Genomic DNA, 13,539 nt, shown 5'->3' with positions numbered 1-13,539 from the left:
GTGTGTGTGTGTGTGTGTGTGTGTGTGTGCCAGAGAGCACATGAAGGTCAGATGACACCTTGTAAAAGCTCTTTCTCTCCTTCCTTTATGTGGGTTCTGGGTATTGAACAGGTTATCGAAAGCGACTTTATCTGATGAGTCATCTCAACAGCCTTGTTTTGGGATAGGTTCTCTTGTAGCTTAGGCTGGCCTTGAACTGAGTAAGTAGCCAAGGATGACCCTTACTCCTGATCTTCCTGATTCCTCTTCCCAAATTCTAGGGTCACAGGTGGGCATTACTGCCACAGGATAATTTGGTCCGGTTTTTGAGGCAAGGTCTTACATAGCCCAGGCTGGTCTCATGTTTAGAGGCAGCAGGTTTAGGACACTGTGTTCAGAATCTTGTTGTGCTCAATAAATCTGGAGGGCAAAAATATTCTATAGCTCACAGCATCTCCAGGAAGACCAGAGTACCTTCTAGAAACAATGGACCAAAGGTCCTGGCCAAGCCGACGTGGAAGAGGCATGCTCGGTACAGACATAGTCTTTGCCAGCACCGACCATCTGTCCACCTCTCTCAGCCCCAGCAACCTCTGGAGAGAGTCCATCTGTCACTATGCTGCCTTGGGGACATGCTTAATGCCTGGCATGGGGCATCTTGCTGGCACAATGCTAGCACCTGTCAGCAGGCTTGGAAGGTGTCTGACTTCCGTGAATTGAAGGAAACATTCGTAGCGTGGTTGCCACCCCCTAAAGATAACTGGCATGCCCAGGAGCCCAATAGGTTGATTTCTGTTTCCCTCAGTCTTCCGAGAGCCCAGACACCAGCGCCTCAGAGGCTCCGGCTCTACACACTGCACTCCCTGAGACCCTAGGCCACAGCCTGCTCTCCTGTGTTCCTTCAGGTCCACAGAAGCCACCCAGACCTTCCAGTTGCTGCCTTCCCTCTGCTGATACCAGGACCTAAACCCAACCTAGCCACTTCCTCCATTTTGGGGCAACTACAGCTTCAGCGATGGCGACCTGAGTTCATGTCATTAGCTAACTGAACCCCCAGAAAGCGCTGCCAATGACGGATGTCTTCTGGGTTTTATTGTTTGCTTTGAGATTTAATCTCACATTGTATTAGGGCAGGCAGGTCGGGAATTCTCCGTGATCCTCCTGCCTCAGCCTGGATTGCAGTCTTGAGCTACCTCTGCACCGCGTGAACTCTTCTGCTAATGTTCCCGTCCACACGAAAGGAAACGAAGTTTAGAGAAGCTCACCTTCTCTTTGCTGTCTCCACCACTCCAGCCGCCCTTCAGGGGCTGGGCCTCTGTCATTCTGCCTCTGCGGGGGAGCCCTGTATTAACGAGCTAAGGCCTATAGGAGACTCCAGAATGGCCTATGAGAAGCCATACCCAGATCTTCTACTGAGCAAGACTCCTCAGACTTGACTTCAGAGGAGATGACGCCATTATAGATAGTGTGAACCCCAGCTCTTGCCTGGGGCATCTAATTCTAGTAGTCTTGGAGAGCATCTGGGGACCTAAGACTTTTTAAATAAGCCCTCCAGTGGCAGGGCAAGTGGAGGAACTGGCTTTGTGTTCCCTAAGGGTTAGCTGACTATCCTGGCCTAAATTATGGACTGCTCACATTTGATATCAGTAGATGAGACCTCAGAAAATGAGTTCTCTCTTTGCTCTGAAAACACCATGAAATGGATGCCCGGGAGCTGCCAGTGAGGACGTCAACCTTCAGAACAGGAGCCCTTGGAACCCCATCCAGGAATTCATCCAGAGGGACAGTCATGGTGTGCACAAAGCGATCCCAGTCAGAGAAAGGGGACATTCAAATCCCTCCTCTGACCAGGCTGCTGAAGCAGGTCCCTTGCTCCCCTCCCCCTTCACCTCTGTGCAGCTGTGGAGAAGACACAGACTCTGTTCTCCTCCCTGTGGTCCTTCCCTGCTCCCAGGCCCTGCAATTTGCCTATGCAAAGGCTTGAGCAGGAAAGAGTAGCTGAGATGAGGGTGGGAGAGTGGTACCGCTGGGAAACTCTATCAGTTCAGGTTGGTCTGGGGTGGTATCTAGAATGTTCCACTCAGTCTGGCCTGTAGACTTTGTTCCCATAGTTAGTGATTCCAGACCTTGCTCTCCTCTTGCATAGCAGGAGGCAATGAGAAAGATGGCTCCTTGTCTCTTGGTTCGAATAGGGAAGGCCTAGTTTTAGGTGGGACTGATCCTACGTCTTCTCCATCCCCCCACTTCCACCTGGGCTCCCTACTGAGTTACCCTAGTGACTCTAAAAATTTTGTTCTTTGTTTGTTTATTGAGACAGGGTCTTTAAGTAGCTCAAGCTGGGCTTTATTGTGATAAGCAGCCCGGGATGGCCTTGAGTTCTATTTTCCTGCTGGAATCACAGGTGTGCACCACCACCACCACCTTTGGTTTTTATAGGGTGCGAGAGGATCAACGACAGGGCTCTGTGTGTGCTAGGCAAGTGCTCTGTCGACTGAGTTCCACCCCAGCCCAGGAAACCTGACCGTTTCTCAGAGCCTCTACATTAAGGACTGAGTGGAGATGCCCCTCTTCTGGTCCTAGTGGCTGTCAGTGGGCATGGAGCATTTAGGGAGGCAATTAAGTGGGGTCGTAAGAGAAAGGCTCTGATGCTGTGGTCCTGTGTCTTTATAAGAAGAAATAAGGCCCAGCCCAGCCTCCCTCTGTGCCCACAGGCTTGATACCACACGAAGACACACAGAGAGTAGTGGAATCCAAGCCGGGAACAGAGGCCACACCAGAAACCAAGCCCAGTCTTGGCCTTCTGTCCTCGGGAACTGGGACGAAACGGAATCTCTGTTGTTTAAGCCTCTCGGTGTTGGCATTGCTGCTGCAGTAAGAGGCAACTAACAGGCTGAGCATCCTCCTTCGACAGTGCCCGTGAAACTGGTGCTTGCATCAGGAAGCTGTTTTCAGAGTCCACTGTGGAAATGGCACACGCAAGGCTTGCTCTCTTCTGGAGCCTCCGTGCCACCTGGAACAGCGACCAGTGGGTACTAGATGTTTGATAAGTAGATTTGTGTTGTTGCTGTTTTGTTGGTTGGCTGCTCTTTTAGGGACAGGGTCTCTCAGTGTATCCCTGATTGTCCTGGAACTCACTCTGTAGACCAGGCAAGATTCAAACTCACAGAGATCGGCCTGTCTCTGGCTCCCGAGTGCTGGGATTAAAGGTGTGTGCCACCACACCCAGCTTGGTAAAGAGACAAGTGACAGCCACCTCCATTAGAGAATAAAGCAGTTACGTGAAATATGAGAGGTTCTGGATTTTCCCTAACCTTTAACTTCTCCTGTTTGGTGGTCACCACCCAGCAACAACGAAAACAAGATTAAGGACCAGGAAAAGTGACTGCCAGGGATCCGTCCATTCACGTAACCCGTACAGATCTGCAAAGGCGATTCTATCCGAGACCCCAACATGGGCCATCTTAGTTCTTTCTTCTAGCTCGGCAGAAAAGCTGGAGACTACAGCCATGAGAGGGAGAGCAGGGGGCCCTGGGAGTGTCCTGGACAAAGTCCATTTGGGGTGGGAGACCACACGTAGAGGCGGAACCTTCCCAATACTTAGAATATGCAAATAACAGAAATAATAGACTCTTGTGCCCCAGGACATTTGTGGCAGCTCCTAGGCTCTGGAGAGGCAAAAGGGCTCAGCTCATCCACCTTGCCATGGTGAGACTTGGTCCCAGAGGAGCCTCAGGCACCTGTGGCTGTTCAGACTCTAGAGGTGCAGGACTCTGGGCATGGGGAATCCCAGCTGTACTGACCACTCCCTCTGCTCCCTTCTAGGACAGGTTCAGTGGCGGCAGGGCCCGGTGAGTACACCTTTCTCCTGCGTGTCCCCTTGTCTTCGCTTACTGCAAGTGTCTTCCTTCTCTGCGAGAGGCATCTCTTTCTGCCCCATCTGTGAGCTTCCACTCTGCCAGCCCTGTGGCCAGCTTCCCTAGGGCACCAGCTGGGCACCAAAGGCCTCCAGCTCTGCCCCTCCCTCCAGTCTCTTCTTTCCATTGCTCTGACCTCAGGTCCACCATGTCACACAGCGTCTGCAGGGAACATTCATAGTTGTAGGTGCCAATAGTCTAGAGTGTGGTGTCACCCTGATACAAGAAAGGGTCCCCTTGGACAGAGCTGAGTAGAGTCTGCTTACAGGTTGGGGCCACCACTGCCACCTGCCAGATGTGTAGGTAAGTAACACAGTGGGTCACGGGATCCCAGCAGACCCGGGTCCCCCAAAGTTGGATCGCTCCGAGTGACTCTAGATAGCCTGTCCCATCAATTGTCCAGCAAGGCTTAGCCCTCAAGCCTGATTCTCTTACCTGCCTTTGGTGTAGGGTCAAGAACCATCCATAGGTGGAACCCCTGCAGGGGTCCACATGTTTCAACACCCCTGTCTCATTGCTTCTGCTGCTAGGAATGCCCATTTTCATGGGTTCCTTTATCTGTAGGGTAGTAGCCCATAGTTAAGGGCAGATGGTTTGTTATTTACCAGAGAGGGAGTAAAGCCTTGTACTAGAAGCGGGTGGCATGAAGCAAAACCAGTCTGTCTATCCAGGCACCCCAGTCTATCTATCCAGACACCCCAGTCTGTCTATCCAGACACCCCAGTCTGTCTATCCAGACACCCCAATCTATCTATCCAGACACCCCAGTCTGTCTATCCAGACACCCCAATCTATCTATCCAGACACCCCAGTTTGGAGAAAAAATATACCGAGGCCATCTTTCCTGCCGGACTCAGAGACTTGGAGACACAAGGTAAGGCCAATTGCTGAAGACGGGGGCTGGCGTAGAGAAGGGAAGCATTGGATCCTGGGACCTGACATGTTCCATGCCCCATCTTCCCGGTGCCACCAGCATCCCTTCTTGAAGGCTCAGGAGGAGGTAGAAGAGGAGGATAAATATGAGCTTCCCCCCTGCGAGGTTGCGCCCCTCAGCCTGGCCCCTGCACAGTCTCTTGGCTCTAAAGAGGACTCCTTGTATCTGGGTGAGGATGGAGGAGGGAGAGGCTGGGAGGCTGGGTCAGGGCAAGAGGGCCCAACCATGAAGGAGTCCAGGAGAAGCGAGCTCTCCTCCCTTGCCTGAGCTGGGGTAGGGAAGGAGCTCAACTGACTGCCACCGAATCCTCTTGACTGGGCAAACAAGGAAAGAAGGGAGGGAAAAAACTGGAAAGAGGGAGAATGGGAAGGAGGCAGGAGGGAGGAGGGAGGTAACCAAGGCAACACTGACAAAGCAGGAAGCCCAACCCAGTCCCTAGGGCCTTGCGTTCCCCCCTCTAAATCTCTGCGCAGCTTTCCAGCCAGGGTGGGAGTGCCCTGAGAAGCCACCACCACTGGCATTTCTCACCCCCTGGGCTCAGTCAGGTGGGGGCAGGGAAGCTGACTGTCTCCAGTTACCATGGAGATGGGGCTGTCAGGAAGCCAATAAGTAGAGGGGACAGGAGGAAGGAGGGAGAGATGGGGGCTAGGTGGGAAGTGTTGAAAACTGAACAGACTAGGGAAGAACTCCCTCCCTCTTCCCAGTCCACAAAGCACAGAGTCTTTTCCAGATCGTCCTGGGCCTCTCGGTCCATCCAAATCATCGCCACCCCTGCCTCAGCCTACAGTGGCCAGAGGACTCCCCACAAATCCTTCCTTCCCTCCGCGCCCTGCCTCTGGCTACCATTTCCCGGTGAGTGATTCTTCCGGAGGTCTCCTAAGCAAGCCCCCCCAATCCCCACTACACCTTTACAGTCTAAGAGCCCTGAGACCTCTGGTGCCCCGTGCAGCAGAAGCCAGAGTCCAATAACCCTGAGGAGCTCCTCCCACTTGTCTAGAGGGTCCTTCTGTTCCTTCTGTGTCTACCCATTGCTTGACAGGGCTCTGGCTCCTCTCCTCCTCTTGTCCATCCTTGCTGGGGCTGGATGGAAGCTCAGCTTGACCTCACCTAGGTTCTGGGCCCTAGGAGCCCTCTCTGGGCAGAGCGGTCAGCTGATCTCACACCCAGCTCCCTTTCCCACTGTGATCTGGTTACCCGTTTTGCAAGCTATCCCTTTGCTTTTTATTTTATAGACTAAATATAAAGAAAACAAACACACAGGGAAAGTTCACAGTAAAGAAGGTGTTGTCCTTCTGCATCTCTCTTGTAATGTTTGGTATTTGTCTGTTTGTTCGGATGGGTTTTCTGGGGGAGGGGGGGCTATTGAAAGACGGTCTCCTGGAGCCCAGGCTGGCCTTGAACTCCTGCTCTTCCTGCTCGGTTGACATCAGGCACGCTAACAGTCAGTGTTGGATTTGAAAGGAGCACACACATAGCTCTACTGCTCCCACCCCAGCCTCCTTGCTCCTCACTTCCCCCTCCCTCACCAACCCCATCGTTCCCACAGCTGAAGTCTGCAATGAGCCTGCAGCCTGCAACCCCAAAGCAGGGACCTGGTTTTGGAAGGCGAGGTAAAGCGGTGTCCCCCTCTTTCCTTGGCTGCACATTGGGAGTGAAGACTTCTCCACCACAGGCTAAAGTTTTGGGTTTGCCTTGAACCAGGCTTGCTGCACACCTCCTAGCCAGGCATTCTTTTTGCTTGCCTTGCCCCGGAGGCAGTCAGTATAAGTATTGTTACCACCAGTGAGACAGTGAGGAGACAGGCCCAGAGACATGAACTGCCATGCCCCAGGCAGTTCAAAAGCAGACCTGTGATCTCTGGATCAGGTGAGGGCACCCTAGAATGAAGAGGTCAAATCTAAGGCCCTTCCTGTGTATACCGTTCCTCATCCCTGGGGGCCCCTGGGGCCACCACTCTGAGTCTATCCATGCCATGATTGCCTCCAGTGTCCAGAGACTTGCCAGTGACCCAGAGCCCTAGGATGTCAGGACGGGGATGGACTGCGTGAACCATCCTACCTAAAACAGGTTGCAGGAGAGTTTGCTTTTTCCCCCGCCCAAAGTCAAACAGCTTACTTGAGGCACAGCCCCTCTTCTTAGTTGCTGAAAAACCTTCACGACCTTGAAGGTGGCTGTATTGTACTGTTTTGTTTTGTTTCTCCCACCATGAAGTTATCTGGAGTAAAGTCTAGAAAATTCAGTGAGAGGTCAAGTCTGGTGAGATTTCAGAGTTACAAAGAAAGAGAATGAGCAAATGCAGTGTGTTCTCCTGGGTCTCCAGAGCTGGCTCTGAGGGGCACTGGGACTAAGGGGGCCCAGGCTCCTCCTCACCCGCCAATGTTCACGAGTGCTGATTCTCCTTTTTCCTTCTAGGGCGAGGTGCACCTGCTAGAGTGGTGAGCGACTCCTTCTCTACCCCGTAGTCTTGGGAAGTTTTCTTGAAAGCTGCTAGGAGTGGGTGGGCACCTAGGTAGCCTGGGGGGAAGGTCTGGTGCAGCGTCCTTCCCTCTCCCACAGGGATAAGCCAGTGGTCCTGGGGGTGTCACTCAGAGCCTCTCCTCCACTCTCTGTGGGAACCCCTAAAAGAGAAGTCACTGAAGAGAGGCCCCTACTGTGTAGATGAGGAGGAGTGCGGTGCCTTGAGCTACCCCTCTCTAATCAGGGGCTTCTTTCATCTCCCCTTTCCCACTAGCTGAGGCACAGCCTTCTTATTCCCTCTTTGTTTTTTGTTGTTGTTATTGTTTTTGTGTGTGTATTTTGTTTTTGTTGGGTTTTTTGTTTGTTTGTTTTTGTTTTGTTTTTCAAGACAGGGCTTCTCTGTGTAATAGTCCTGGAACTAGTTTTTGTAGACTAGGCTAGCCTTGAACTCACAGAAATCCACCTGCCTCTGCCTCTACCTCCTGGCCACCCTTATGATTCCTAAAAGGCACCACAAGTCTAGTGAAGCCCATGGTTTCATACCTTAGGAAACAGACCTTGAAGAGAAACACAGTGAGGACATCTACCTGGAGTGTGAGCCGGAGCCATGTGAGCAAGCGCCTGCCCCACCCACCCTCAAAGCCCTCAGCTACCCTTGAGCACACTCTCTCTTGACCCCATTTCTGTACCCTCCAAACCCCGCCTGGCTATCTTTATTTCTGCCTTTAGTCCAAGAGGACCCACACTGTCCCTGCCAAGGGCTGGGTGGAGCTTCTCATCTGATGGAGCTGGGACACCAAGCTGCTATCTCCCTATGATTCAAAGGGCTCAGGAGAGTCCAAGGCAAAGGGAACAGAACTAGACCGCTAGACTGTCCTGAGTCACGTCTGGTCAGCCTAGACTTCCCTGCCTTGTCCCCAGCCAAACCCTACCTGCCTTCTCTGTTTTAGTCCCAGCCTTGACTAGGACTCCAAGCTCCAAAGCCCCGATACCCCCAGTCCCTCTGCCAAGAACATCTGGATTGCCCAAGTGAGTGACAGCAGTGGGAAAACCCTGGGGCACTTAGTTTACGAAGAAAGGAAACCCCAGAGGCCAGACATGGTGGCAAACACCTTTCTTTAGTCCCAGCATTTGGGCAGCAGAGGCAGGTAGATCTCTTTGAGTTCAAGGCCAATTTGGTTTTCATAGAGTTCTGGGTCAGCTGATGCTGCATAGTGAGACCCTGTCTCAAGAAGAATGTTTATTAAAAAGATTTATTTATTCATTATGTATACAGTATCCTGTCTGCATGTCTGCCTGCAGGCCAGAAGAGGGCACCAGACCTCATTACAGATGGTTGTGAGCCACCATATGGTTGCTGGGAATTGAACTCAGGACCTCTAGAAAGAGCAGCCAGTGCTCTTATCCTCTAAGTCATCTCTCCAGCCCTTCAAAAATAATAAAAGAAAAGAAAAGAAAAAAAATCTGAGCTCTGTTTTCCAATTTATCCTGTGCAGGTCCATGGTTGCTCATCGGGAGTCTTGGAAGGTAAGAAAATAGTGTTCAAGGAGGAAGTGAGCCCAGAGGGTGGGAGGAGGCCCAGGGTGCGGCTTCTGGATGTGGGTAGTAGCTTGGATGTCTAGTTCTCATCTGACCAGGCCTCCTGTGTCCCAGGGAACGGTGGATACCCCGTTGAAAGGTGAGTATGCACACTTACAGCCTGAATGGGATGCTGCTGCCAGGGCTCCCACACCCTCCCTCCCAGCCCTGCAGACAGCAGAGCACCCCCAGGTTCCCAGGCCCCACTTCACCTCATCAGGTCCTTGCAGCTCTAATTTCTGCCACGGTCAGGCCTGAGAGGACTTTCTTGGGCATTTCCCAGGATCTGCACTAAATCGGGAAGCTGCCAGTGTGTGTCCCAAGATCAGTTTTCATTTGGATGTCACGCAAGGACTGTCTGGTGGGTCCTCCAAGAGTGCTGAGCCTGGGAACGGACTGGCATGGCGCCCTCTGCTGCTGCCCCTGCCCATGAAGTCTGCTTACCGAATCCCTTCCTGGCCCCAACTCTCTTTTCTGCTTCTCTCAGCAGGGCGGAGGCTGTCCGCTTCCTCTATAGTCCCTGCCCCGAGCACCTCTGCTGTCGAGGTGAGCAGAAGCTGGGGGCAGACGTGGGTGAGCACTCCTGGCTTGAGGCCTGGACCACCACAAGGAACACACACTGAACACAGTGTCCAGCTCCCCCATGCTGCACTCCGGGCCCAGACACTACTTGGTTTTGCTCGCAGGCTCAGTCTGGGGCTGGCAGATGTACACACAAACAGTTGTACAGCAGGGTTCTCTGCCCTCCATGCCCAACCGAGTGCCTGAACACATCTCTGAGTGACTCTGTGTATTATGTAGGATGGGAGCCTCCGTGGTCAGCCTTGGTACTCAGGGAACTGTGACCGTCAAGCCGTGGAGAGAGCCCTGCTTCACTTCCAAAAGGTGGGCATCTGTGCACTCCTGGCCTTCTCTGGAATCCCTTCTCTTCACTGCCCGTGGCTGGTTAGGCTGGCAGCAGGAGGAGGGTCAGGGAGGCACGGAACATGATTGCTCAGCTGGGCTTAGGCAATCAGAAGGTGAAGTTCAGGGTGGGGTCTCCTCCACAGGACGGAGCCTATACGGTGCGTCTCAGCTCTGGGCCTCACGGTTTGCAGCCTTTCACTCTGGCGGTGCTCCTCAAAGGCCGGGTCTTCAACATTCCCATCCGGCAACTGGATGGCGGACACCACTATGCCCTGGGCCGGGAGGGCAGGAATCATGAGGAGGTGGGTGCTGGAGGAACCATGGGCCAAATCAGCAAGGTGGACCACAGTGCAGCACCCTGGGCCTGGCCAAGAGCATGTGTGTGTCTGGGGGAAACACACAGTTTGCTTCTGGCCCCCACCCTGGGTTGAGCAGAAACGACAGAGGGCGATGGCCTCTGAGAGAGTTCTGTCTATAAGCCTTGCAATATAAGGATCTGAATTTGTCCCCCAGAACCCATGCAAAATCAATCAAGTGTGGTGGCTTGGGTTTATAATCTTGGTGCTGGGGAGGTGGAAATCCGGATCTTGGGCTCATTGGCCATCCAGCCTCCATAGTGAGCTTCTAGCCAGCGAGAGGCCTTGTCTCAAAAACCAAGGTTGGGGCTGGAGGAATGGCTTAGTGGTTAGGCGCACTTATTGGTCTGGACCCAAGTTGAGCTCCCAGTACCCACATGGCAGCTTACAATTGTCCATAACCCCAGTTCTGAGAGATTCACTGCCCTCTTCAGGCCTTTGCAGGCACTGCATGCATGGGTGCTCATATGTAAAACATTCATACCCATGAAAACAGATTTTTAAAAAATCTAACAAAACAAGGTAGCTGGGCATGGTGCCACACACCTTTAATCCTAACACTTGCAAGGCAGACGCAGATGGATCTCTTTAGATCCAGGCCAGCTAGAGCTACACAGTGAGATCCTGTGTGAAAACAAAATTAAACTGCGTGGTGGCAGCACACACTTTTAATCCCAGCACTCGGGAGGCAGAGGTAGGTGGTTTCTCTGTGAGTTTGAGGCCAGCCTGGTCTACAGAGCAAGTGCATCAGAAGACAGAGGCCGGAACATCTTCTCAGATATCTGGCACTGTGGACAGAGACCCACCTTGTTCTGGGGGAAGTACTTCCTCCCGCCAAGGGCTCAGTCTTCATAGGGTCAAGGTGAGGGCACTGAGACCATCTGAGAGGAGGGTAAAAATCTCCAAGGGATTTCTCCCCAGCAATTGGTAGACTTCAGCCTATCAAAGCTATCCATCACTCAGCTTCCCTTGAGAAAGACCAGGGCAGAGGCCTAGACCTAAAGCAATTGTCACCTAGCTCTGGAAACCCGAGCCTGGCCAGCATCAGAGCACGCCAGGGCAGTTGCAGGCTTGAAACCAGACAGCAAAATGGCATTGCAGTCTCATGGCACAGCGAGGAGAAAAATATCTAGAAAAAAACTGTCGGCCAGCTCCCCTGCTAGGCCCCACGGCTGTCTTAGAAAGTGGCTGGCAGAATAAAGCTCAGAGACCCCCAGACGCCCCGCCTCCTCCTGCAGCTCTTCTCCTCCGTGGCTGCCATGGTTCAGCACTACACCAAGCACCCACTGCCCCTCGTGGACAGACACAGCGGCAGCCGGGGATTCACCTGCCTGCTCTTCCCCACCAAGCCCTGAGGAAACGGCGGTACACATCTCCACCCTTGGCATATGGTGTGCCCCTTCAGCCTCCCCTCCCACTCTGGGCTGCTTTATTTCCCCTGGCAGCCCTCCACTCCAAAGTCCCCCCAGGTTCGAAGTGATAGGTCTTTGAGAAGGGCTGCCTGGGGAGGTTGCCTCTCCTTTAACCGCACGCTTGGGGGGATTAACACACTCTGGGAGGGGCTGCTTTACCAGCACATAGTATACTGTCAATAAACATTTCCTGATTGCATTCTTTTTTAATACCTTTTTTCCCTCTCAATTACGAGTGTTACAGTAGGTGTGCCTATGTGTGGGTACCTGCATGTGAGGGCCTGTGTCCTATACCCTGGAGCTGGAGATGGCGGGAAGGGGTGTGAGCCGCCAAGATTTAGGTGCTGGGAAGAGCAGTTTTGGGCTGTTAACTATTGAGCTATTGTTCCAGCCTCGTGGAAAAATTCTGGAACATGCTGAGAATAGAATCAGAGGTCTTCCCCAAAAGGCCTCACAGTTCCTAAGAGTGATGTTGTCCTGTGGGCCTGCCTACTCTATGGGCTAGGCTGCAGAGGGACGGGATGCGTTTCTGCCAGGTTCAGGCTTTTGTCTACGAGGAGGAAGCCCAGCCCAATAAACTGACATCTGTTTTTGCTTGCTGGTTTGTGTATGTTTGTTGGCTGTGGCCAAGGAAGGGAAGGAGATACAACCACCCCCTTAAGTGACAGAATGGAGACTGAGGATTTGTGTGACACCTAGTTAGTTACTCTACAGGGTTTCTGGAGGCAAGAGAAGGTGATGGCAAGCACTGGACGCTAGAATATAGGAGTGGGAAGAGCCCAGGAGACAGTCCCGGATGTAAAACCAGAGCAGCTGGGAGCCTGGAAGAATGGACGCTAGAGGCTCTGCGACCCGGAGCTGAGCTGCTTGGCAGGCCCTGGGCCCAGCAGGGCTAAGGGGCTCTGGGTTGGGCTGGCAGCCAGCAACCCACAGGCTGGCCCAGAGCGGGGGCGTCTCCGGGCCCTGGCATGGAGCCTGGAACACCCCGTGCCGGAAGCGCCACGTGACCATGACTCCGCAGAAGTCTCGAGCAGCGGGGAAACAAAGGGCAGCTTAGCGGCCGCCTGGCTAGGGGTGGGGGTGGAGTTGGCACGGCGGGCACAGCTCCCACTGGTGCCCACGCTGCACCCCAGTACCTCTGGATCGCCTCCCGGGGAACCTGGGGTGTGGCGGTTCAGGGAGGCTCGTGGGATGTCCGGGCGGAAGCCAGGGCCTTGGGATCTGTAAATTCGAGGCGGGGGAGGGGGGCACGTGGGCTGCAGGAGCATTCACGGTCGCCTTCGTTCGTCATCACCCTCTGGCAGATTACCCTTCCTGAGCTGTAATACATGGGAAGATAATTGTCCCTGCACCATCATCAGCCTCCGGTTAGGAGGCTTAAGTGAGGCCCTTCCACGTAAGAGATGCCTCATGGGCGGCACTCTGGCTCCCTTCTCTCAAACCAGCTCAGAATTCCGGTCAATTAACTGCTACTGACAAAGTCCTAGCAGGAGAGCAGCTTCAAGCTTGGGAGCAGATCAAGGACGCACCTGTCCTAGTGCTACAGAATGGGGTGGGGGTGGGGGTTTCGTCGTCCCCCCCCCCGTGCCCTCCCTTCCGTCCCCCCAGCAGCAGCTGGGGCTTTGAGCTGGCTGAGGAAGCCGGAGGGTAGGAATTCTCAGCAGCCTGCCAGTTCTATTAGCCCAGCACTACTGACTCCTAGGCCACCGTGGGAATGATCTCTCTTTCTCTGTCTCTGTCTCCATTCTCTTCTCCAGCCACCTTAGGGACTTCTTGGGGTGCGGGACATTGGCACTTTGGAATGGATTTAGGGGTGTCCCTATCTGCTTTCAATTTCACTCTCCTGGAGGAGCCCCCTCTTCCAGGACACAAAACCTTTTTACTGGGATCCAAATCTCCCTACTCTGTAAACTGGGGGGGGGGGGGACACGACTAAGAGCTCTTGTGTTATTGGTCCCAGAGGAACTCTATGTTGGATTCAGCTGGGTATGGTGATGCACCCC

General features: G+C 53.4%; 1 protein-coding gene across 1 annotated transcript; it reads left to right on the top strand.

Annotated features, from left to right (window-relative positions):
• Positions 1–4,590: 4,590 nt before the first annotated feature.
• On the top strand, positions 4,591–11,656 carry Sh2d6 (SH2 domain containing 6). The gene is made up of 14 exons (XM_050132850.1): positions 4,591–4,996; positions 5,558–5,679; positions 6,374–6,516; positions 6,611–6,693; positions 7,240–7,262; positions 7,833–7,893; positions 8,235–8,313; positions 8,781–8,811; positions 8,938–9,117; positions 9,148–9,223; positions 9,350–9,408; positions 9,664–9,747; positions 9,912–10,070; positions 11,363–11,656. The coding sequence occupies exons 1-14, from the start codon at positions 4,834–4,836 to the stop codon at positions 11,477–11,479; spliced, it is 1,380 nt and encodes a 459-aa protein (XP_049988807.1). The 5' UTR covers positions 4,591–4,833; the 3' UTR covers positions 11,480–11,656.
• The last annotated feature ends 1,883 nt before the right edge of the window (positions 11,657–13,539 follow it).

This window comes from Alexandromys fortis, unplaced genomic scaffold, assembly GCF_014885135.2.
Source record: "Alexandromys fortis isolate MF-2015 unplaced genomic scaffold, M_Fortis_MF-2015_v1.1 scaffold_397, whole genome shotgun sequence".
In the NCBI taxonomy this organism is placed as follows: Eukaryota; Metazoa; Chordata; class Mammalia; order Rodentia; family Cricetidae; genus Alexandromys; species Alexandromys fortis.
The sequence above is the reverse complement of the archived record's forward strand: the minus strand, read 5'-3'. Positions and strand labels throughout refer to the sequence as shown.

Coding starts and splice junctions, on each gene's coding strand:
- Sh2d6 (XM_050132850.1), top strand. CDS start 4,834: ATGTTCCATGCCCCATCTTCCCGGTGCCACCAGCATCCCTTCTTGAAG. Junction 4,997..5,557: donor AGAGGACTCCTTGTATCTGG/GTGAGGATGGAG, acceptor AGTCTTTTCCAG/ATCGTCCTGGGCCTCTCGGT. Junction 9,409..9,663: donor CGAGCACCTCTGCTGTCGAG/GTGAGCAGAAGC, acceptor TGTATTATGTAG/GATGGGAGCCTCCGTGGTCA.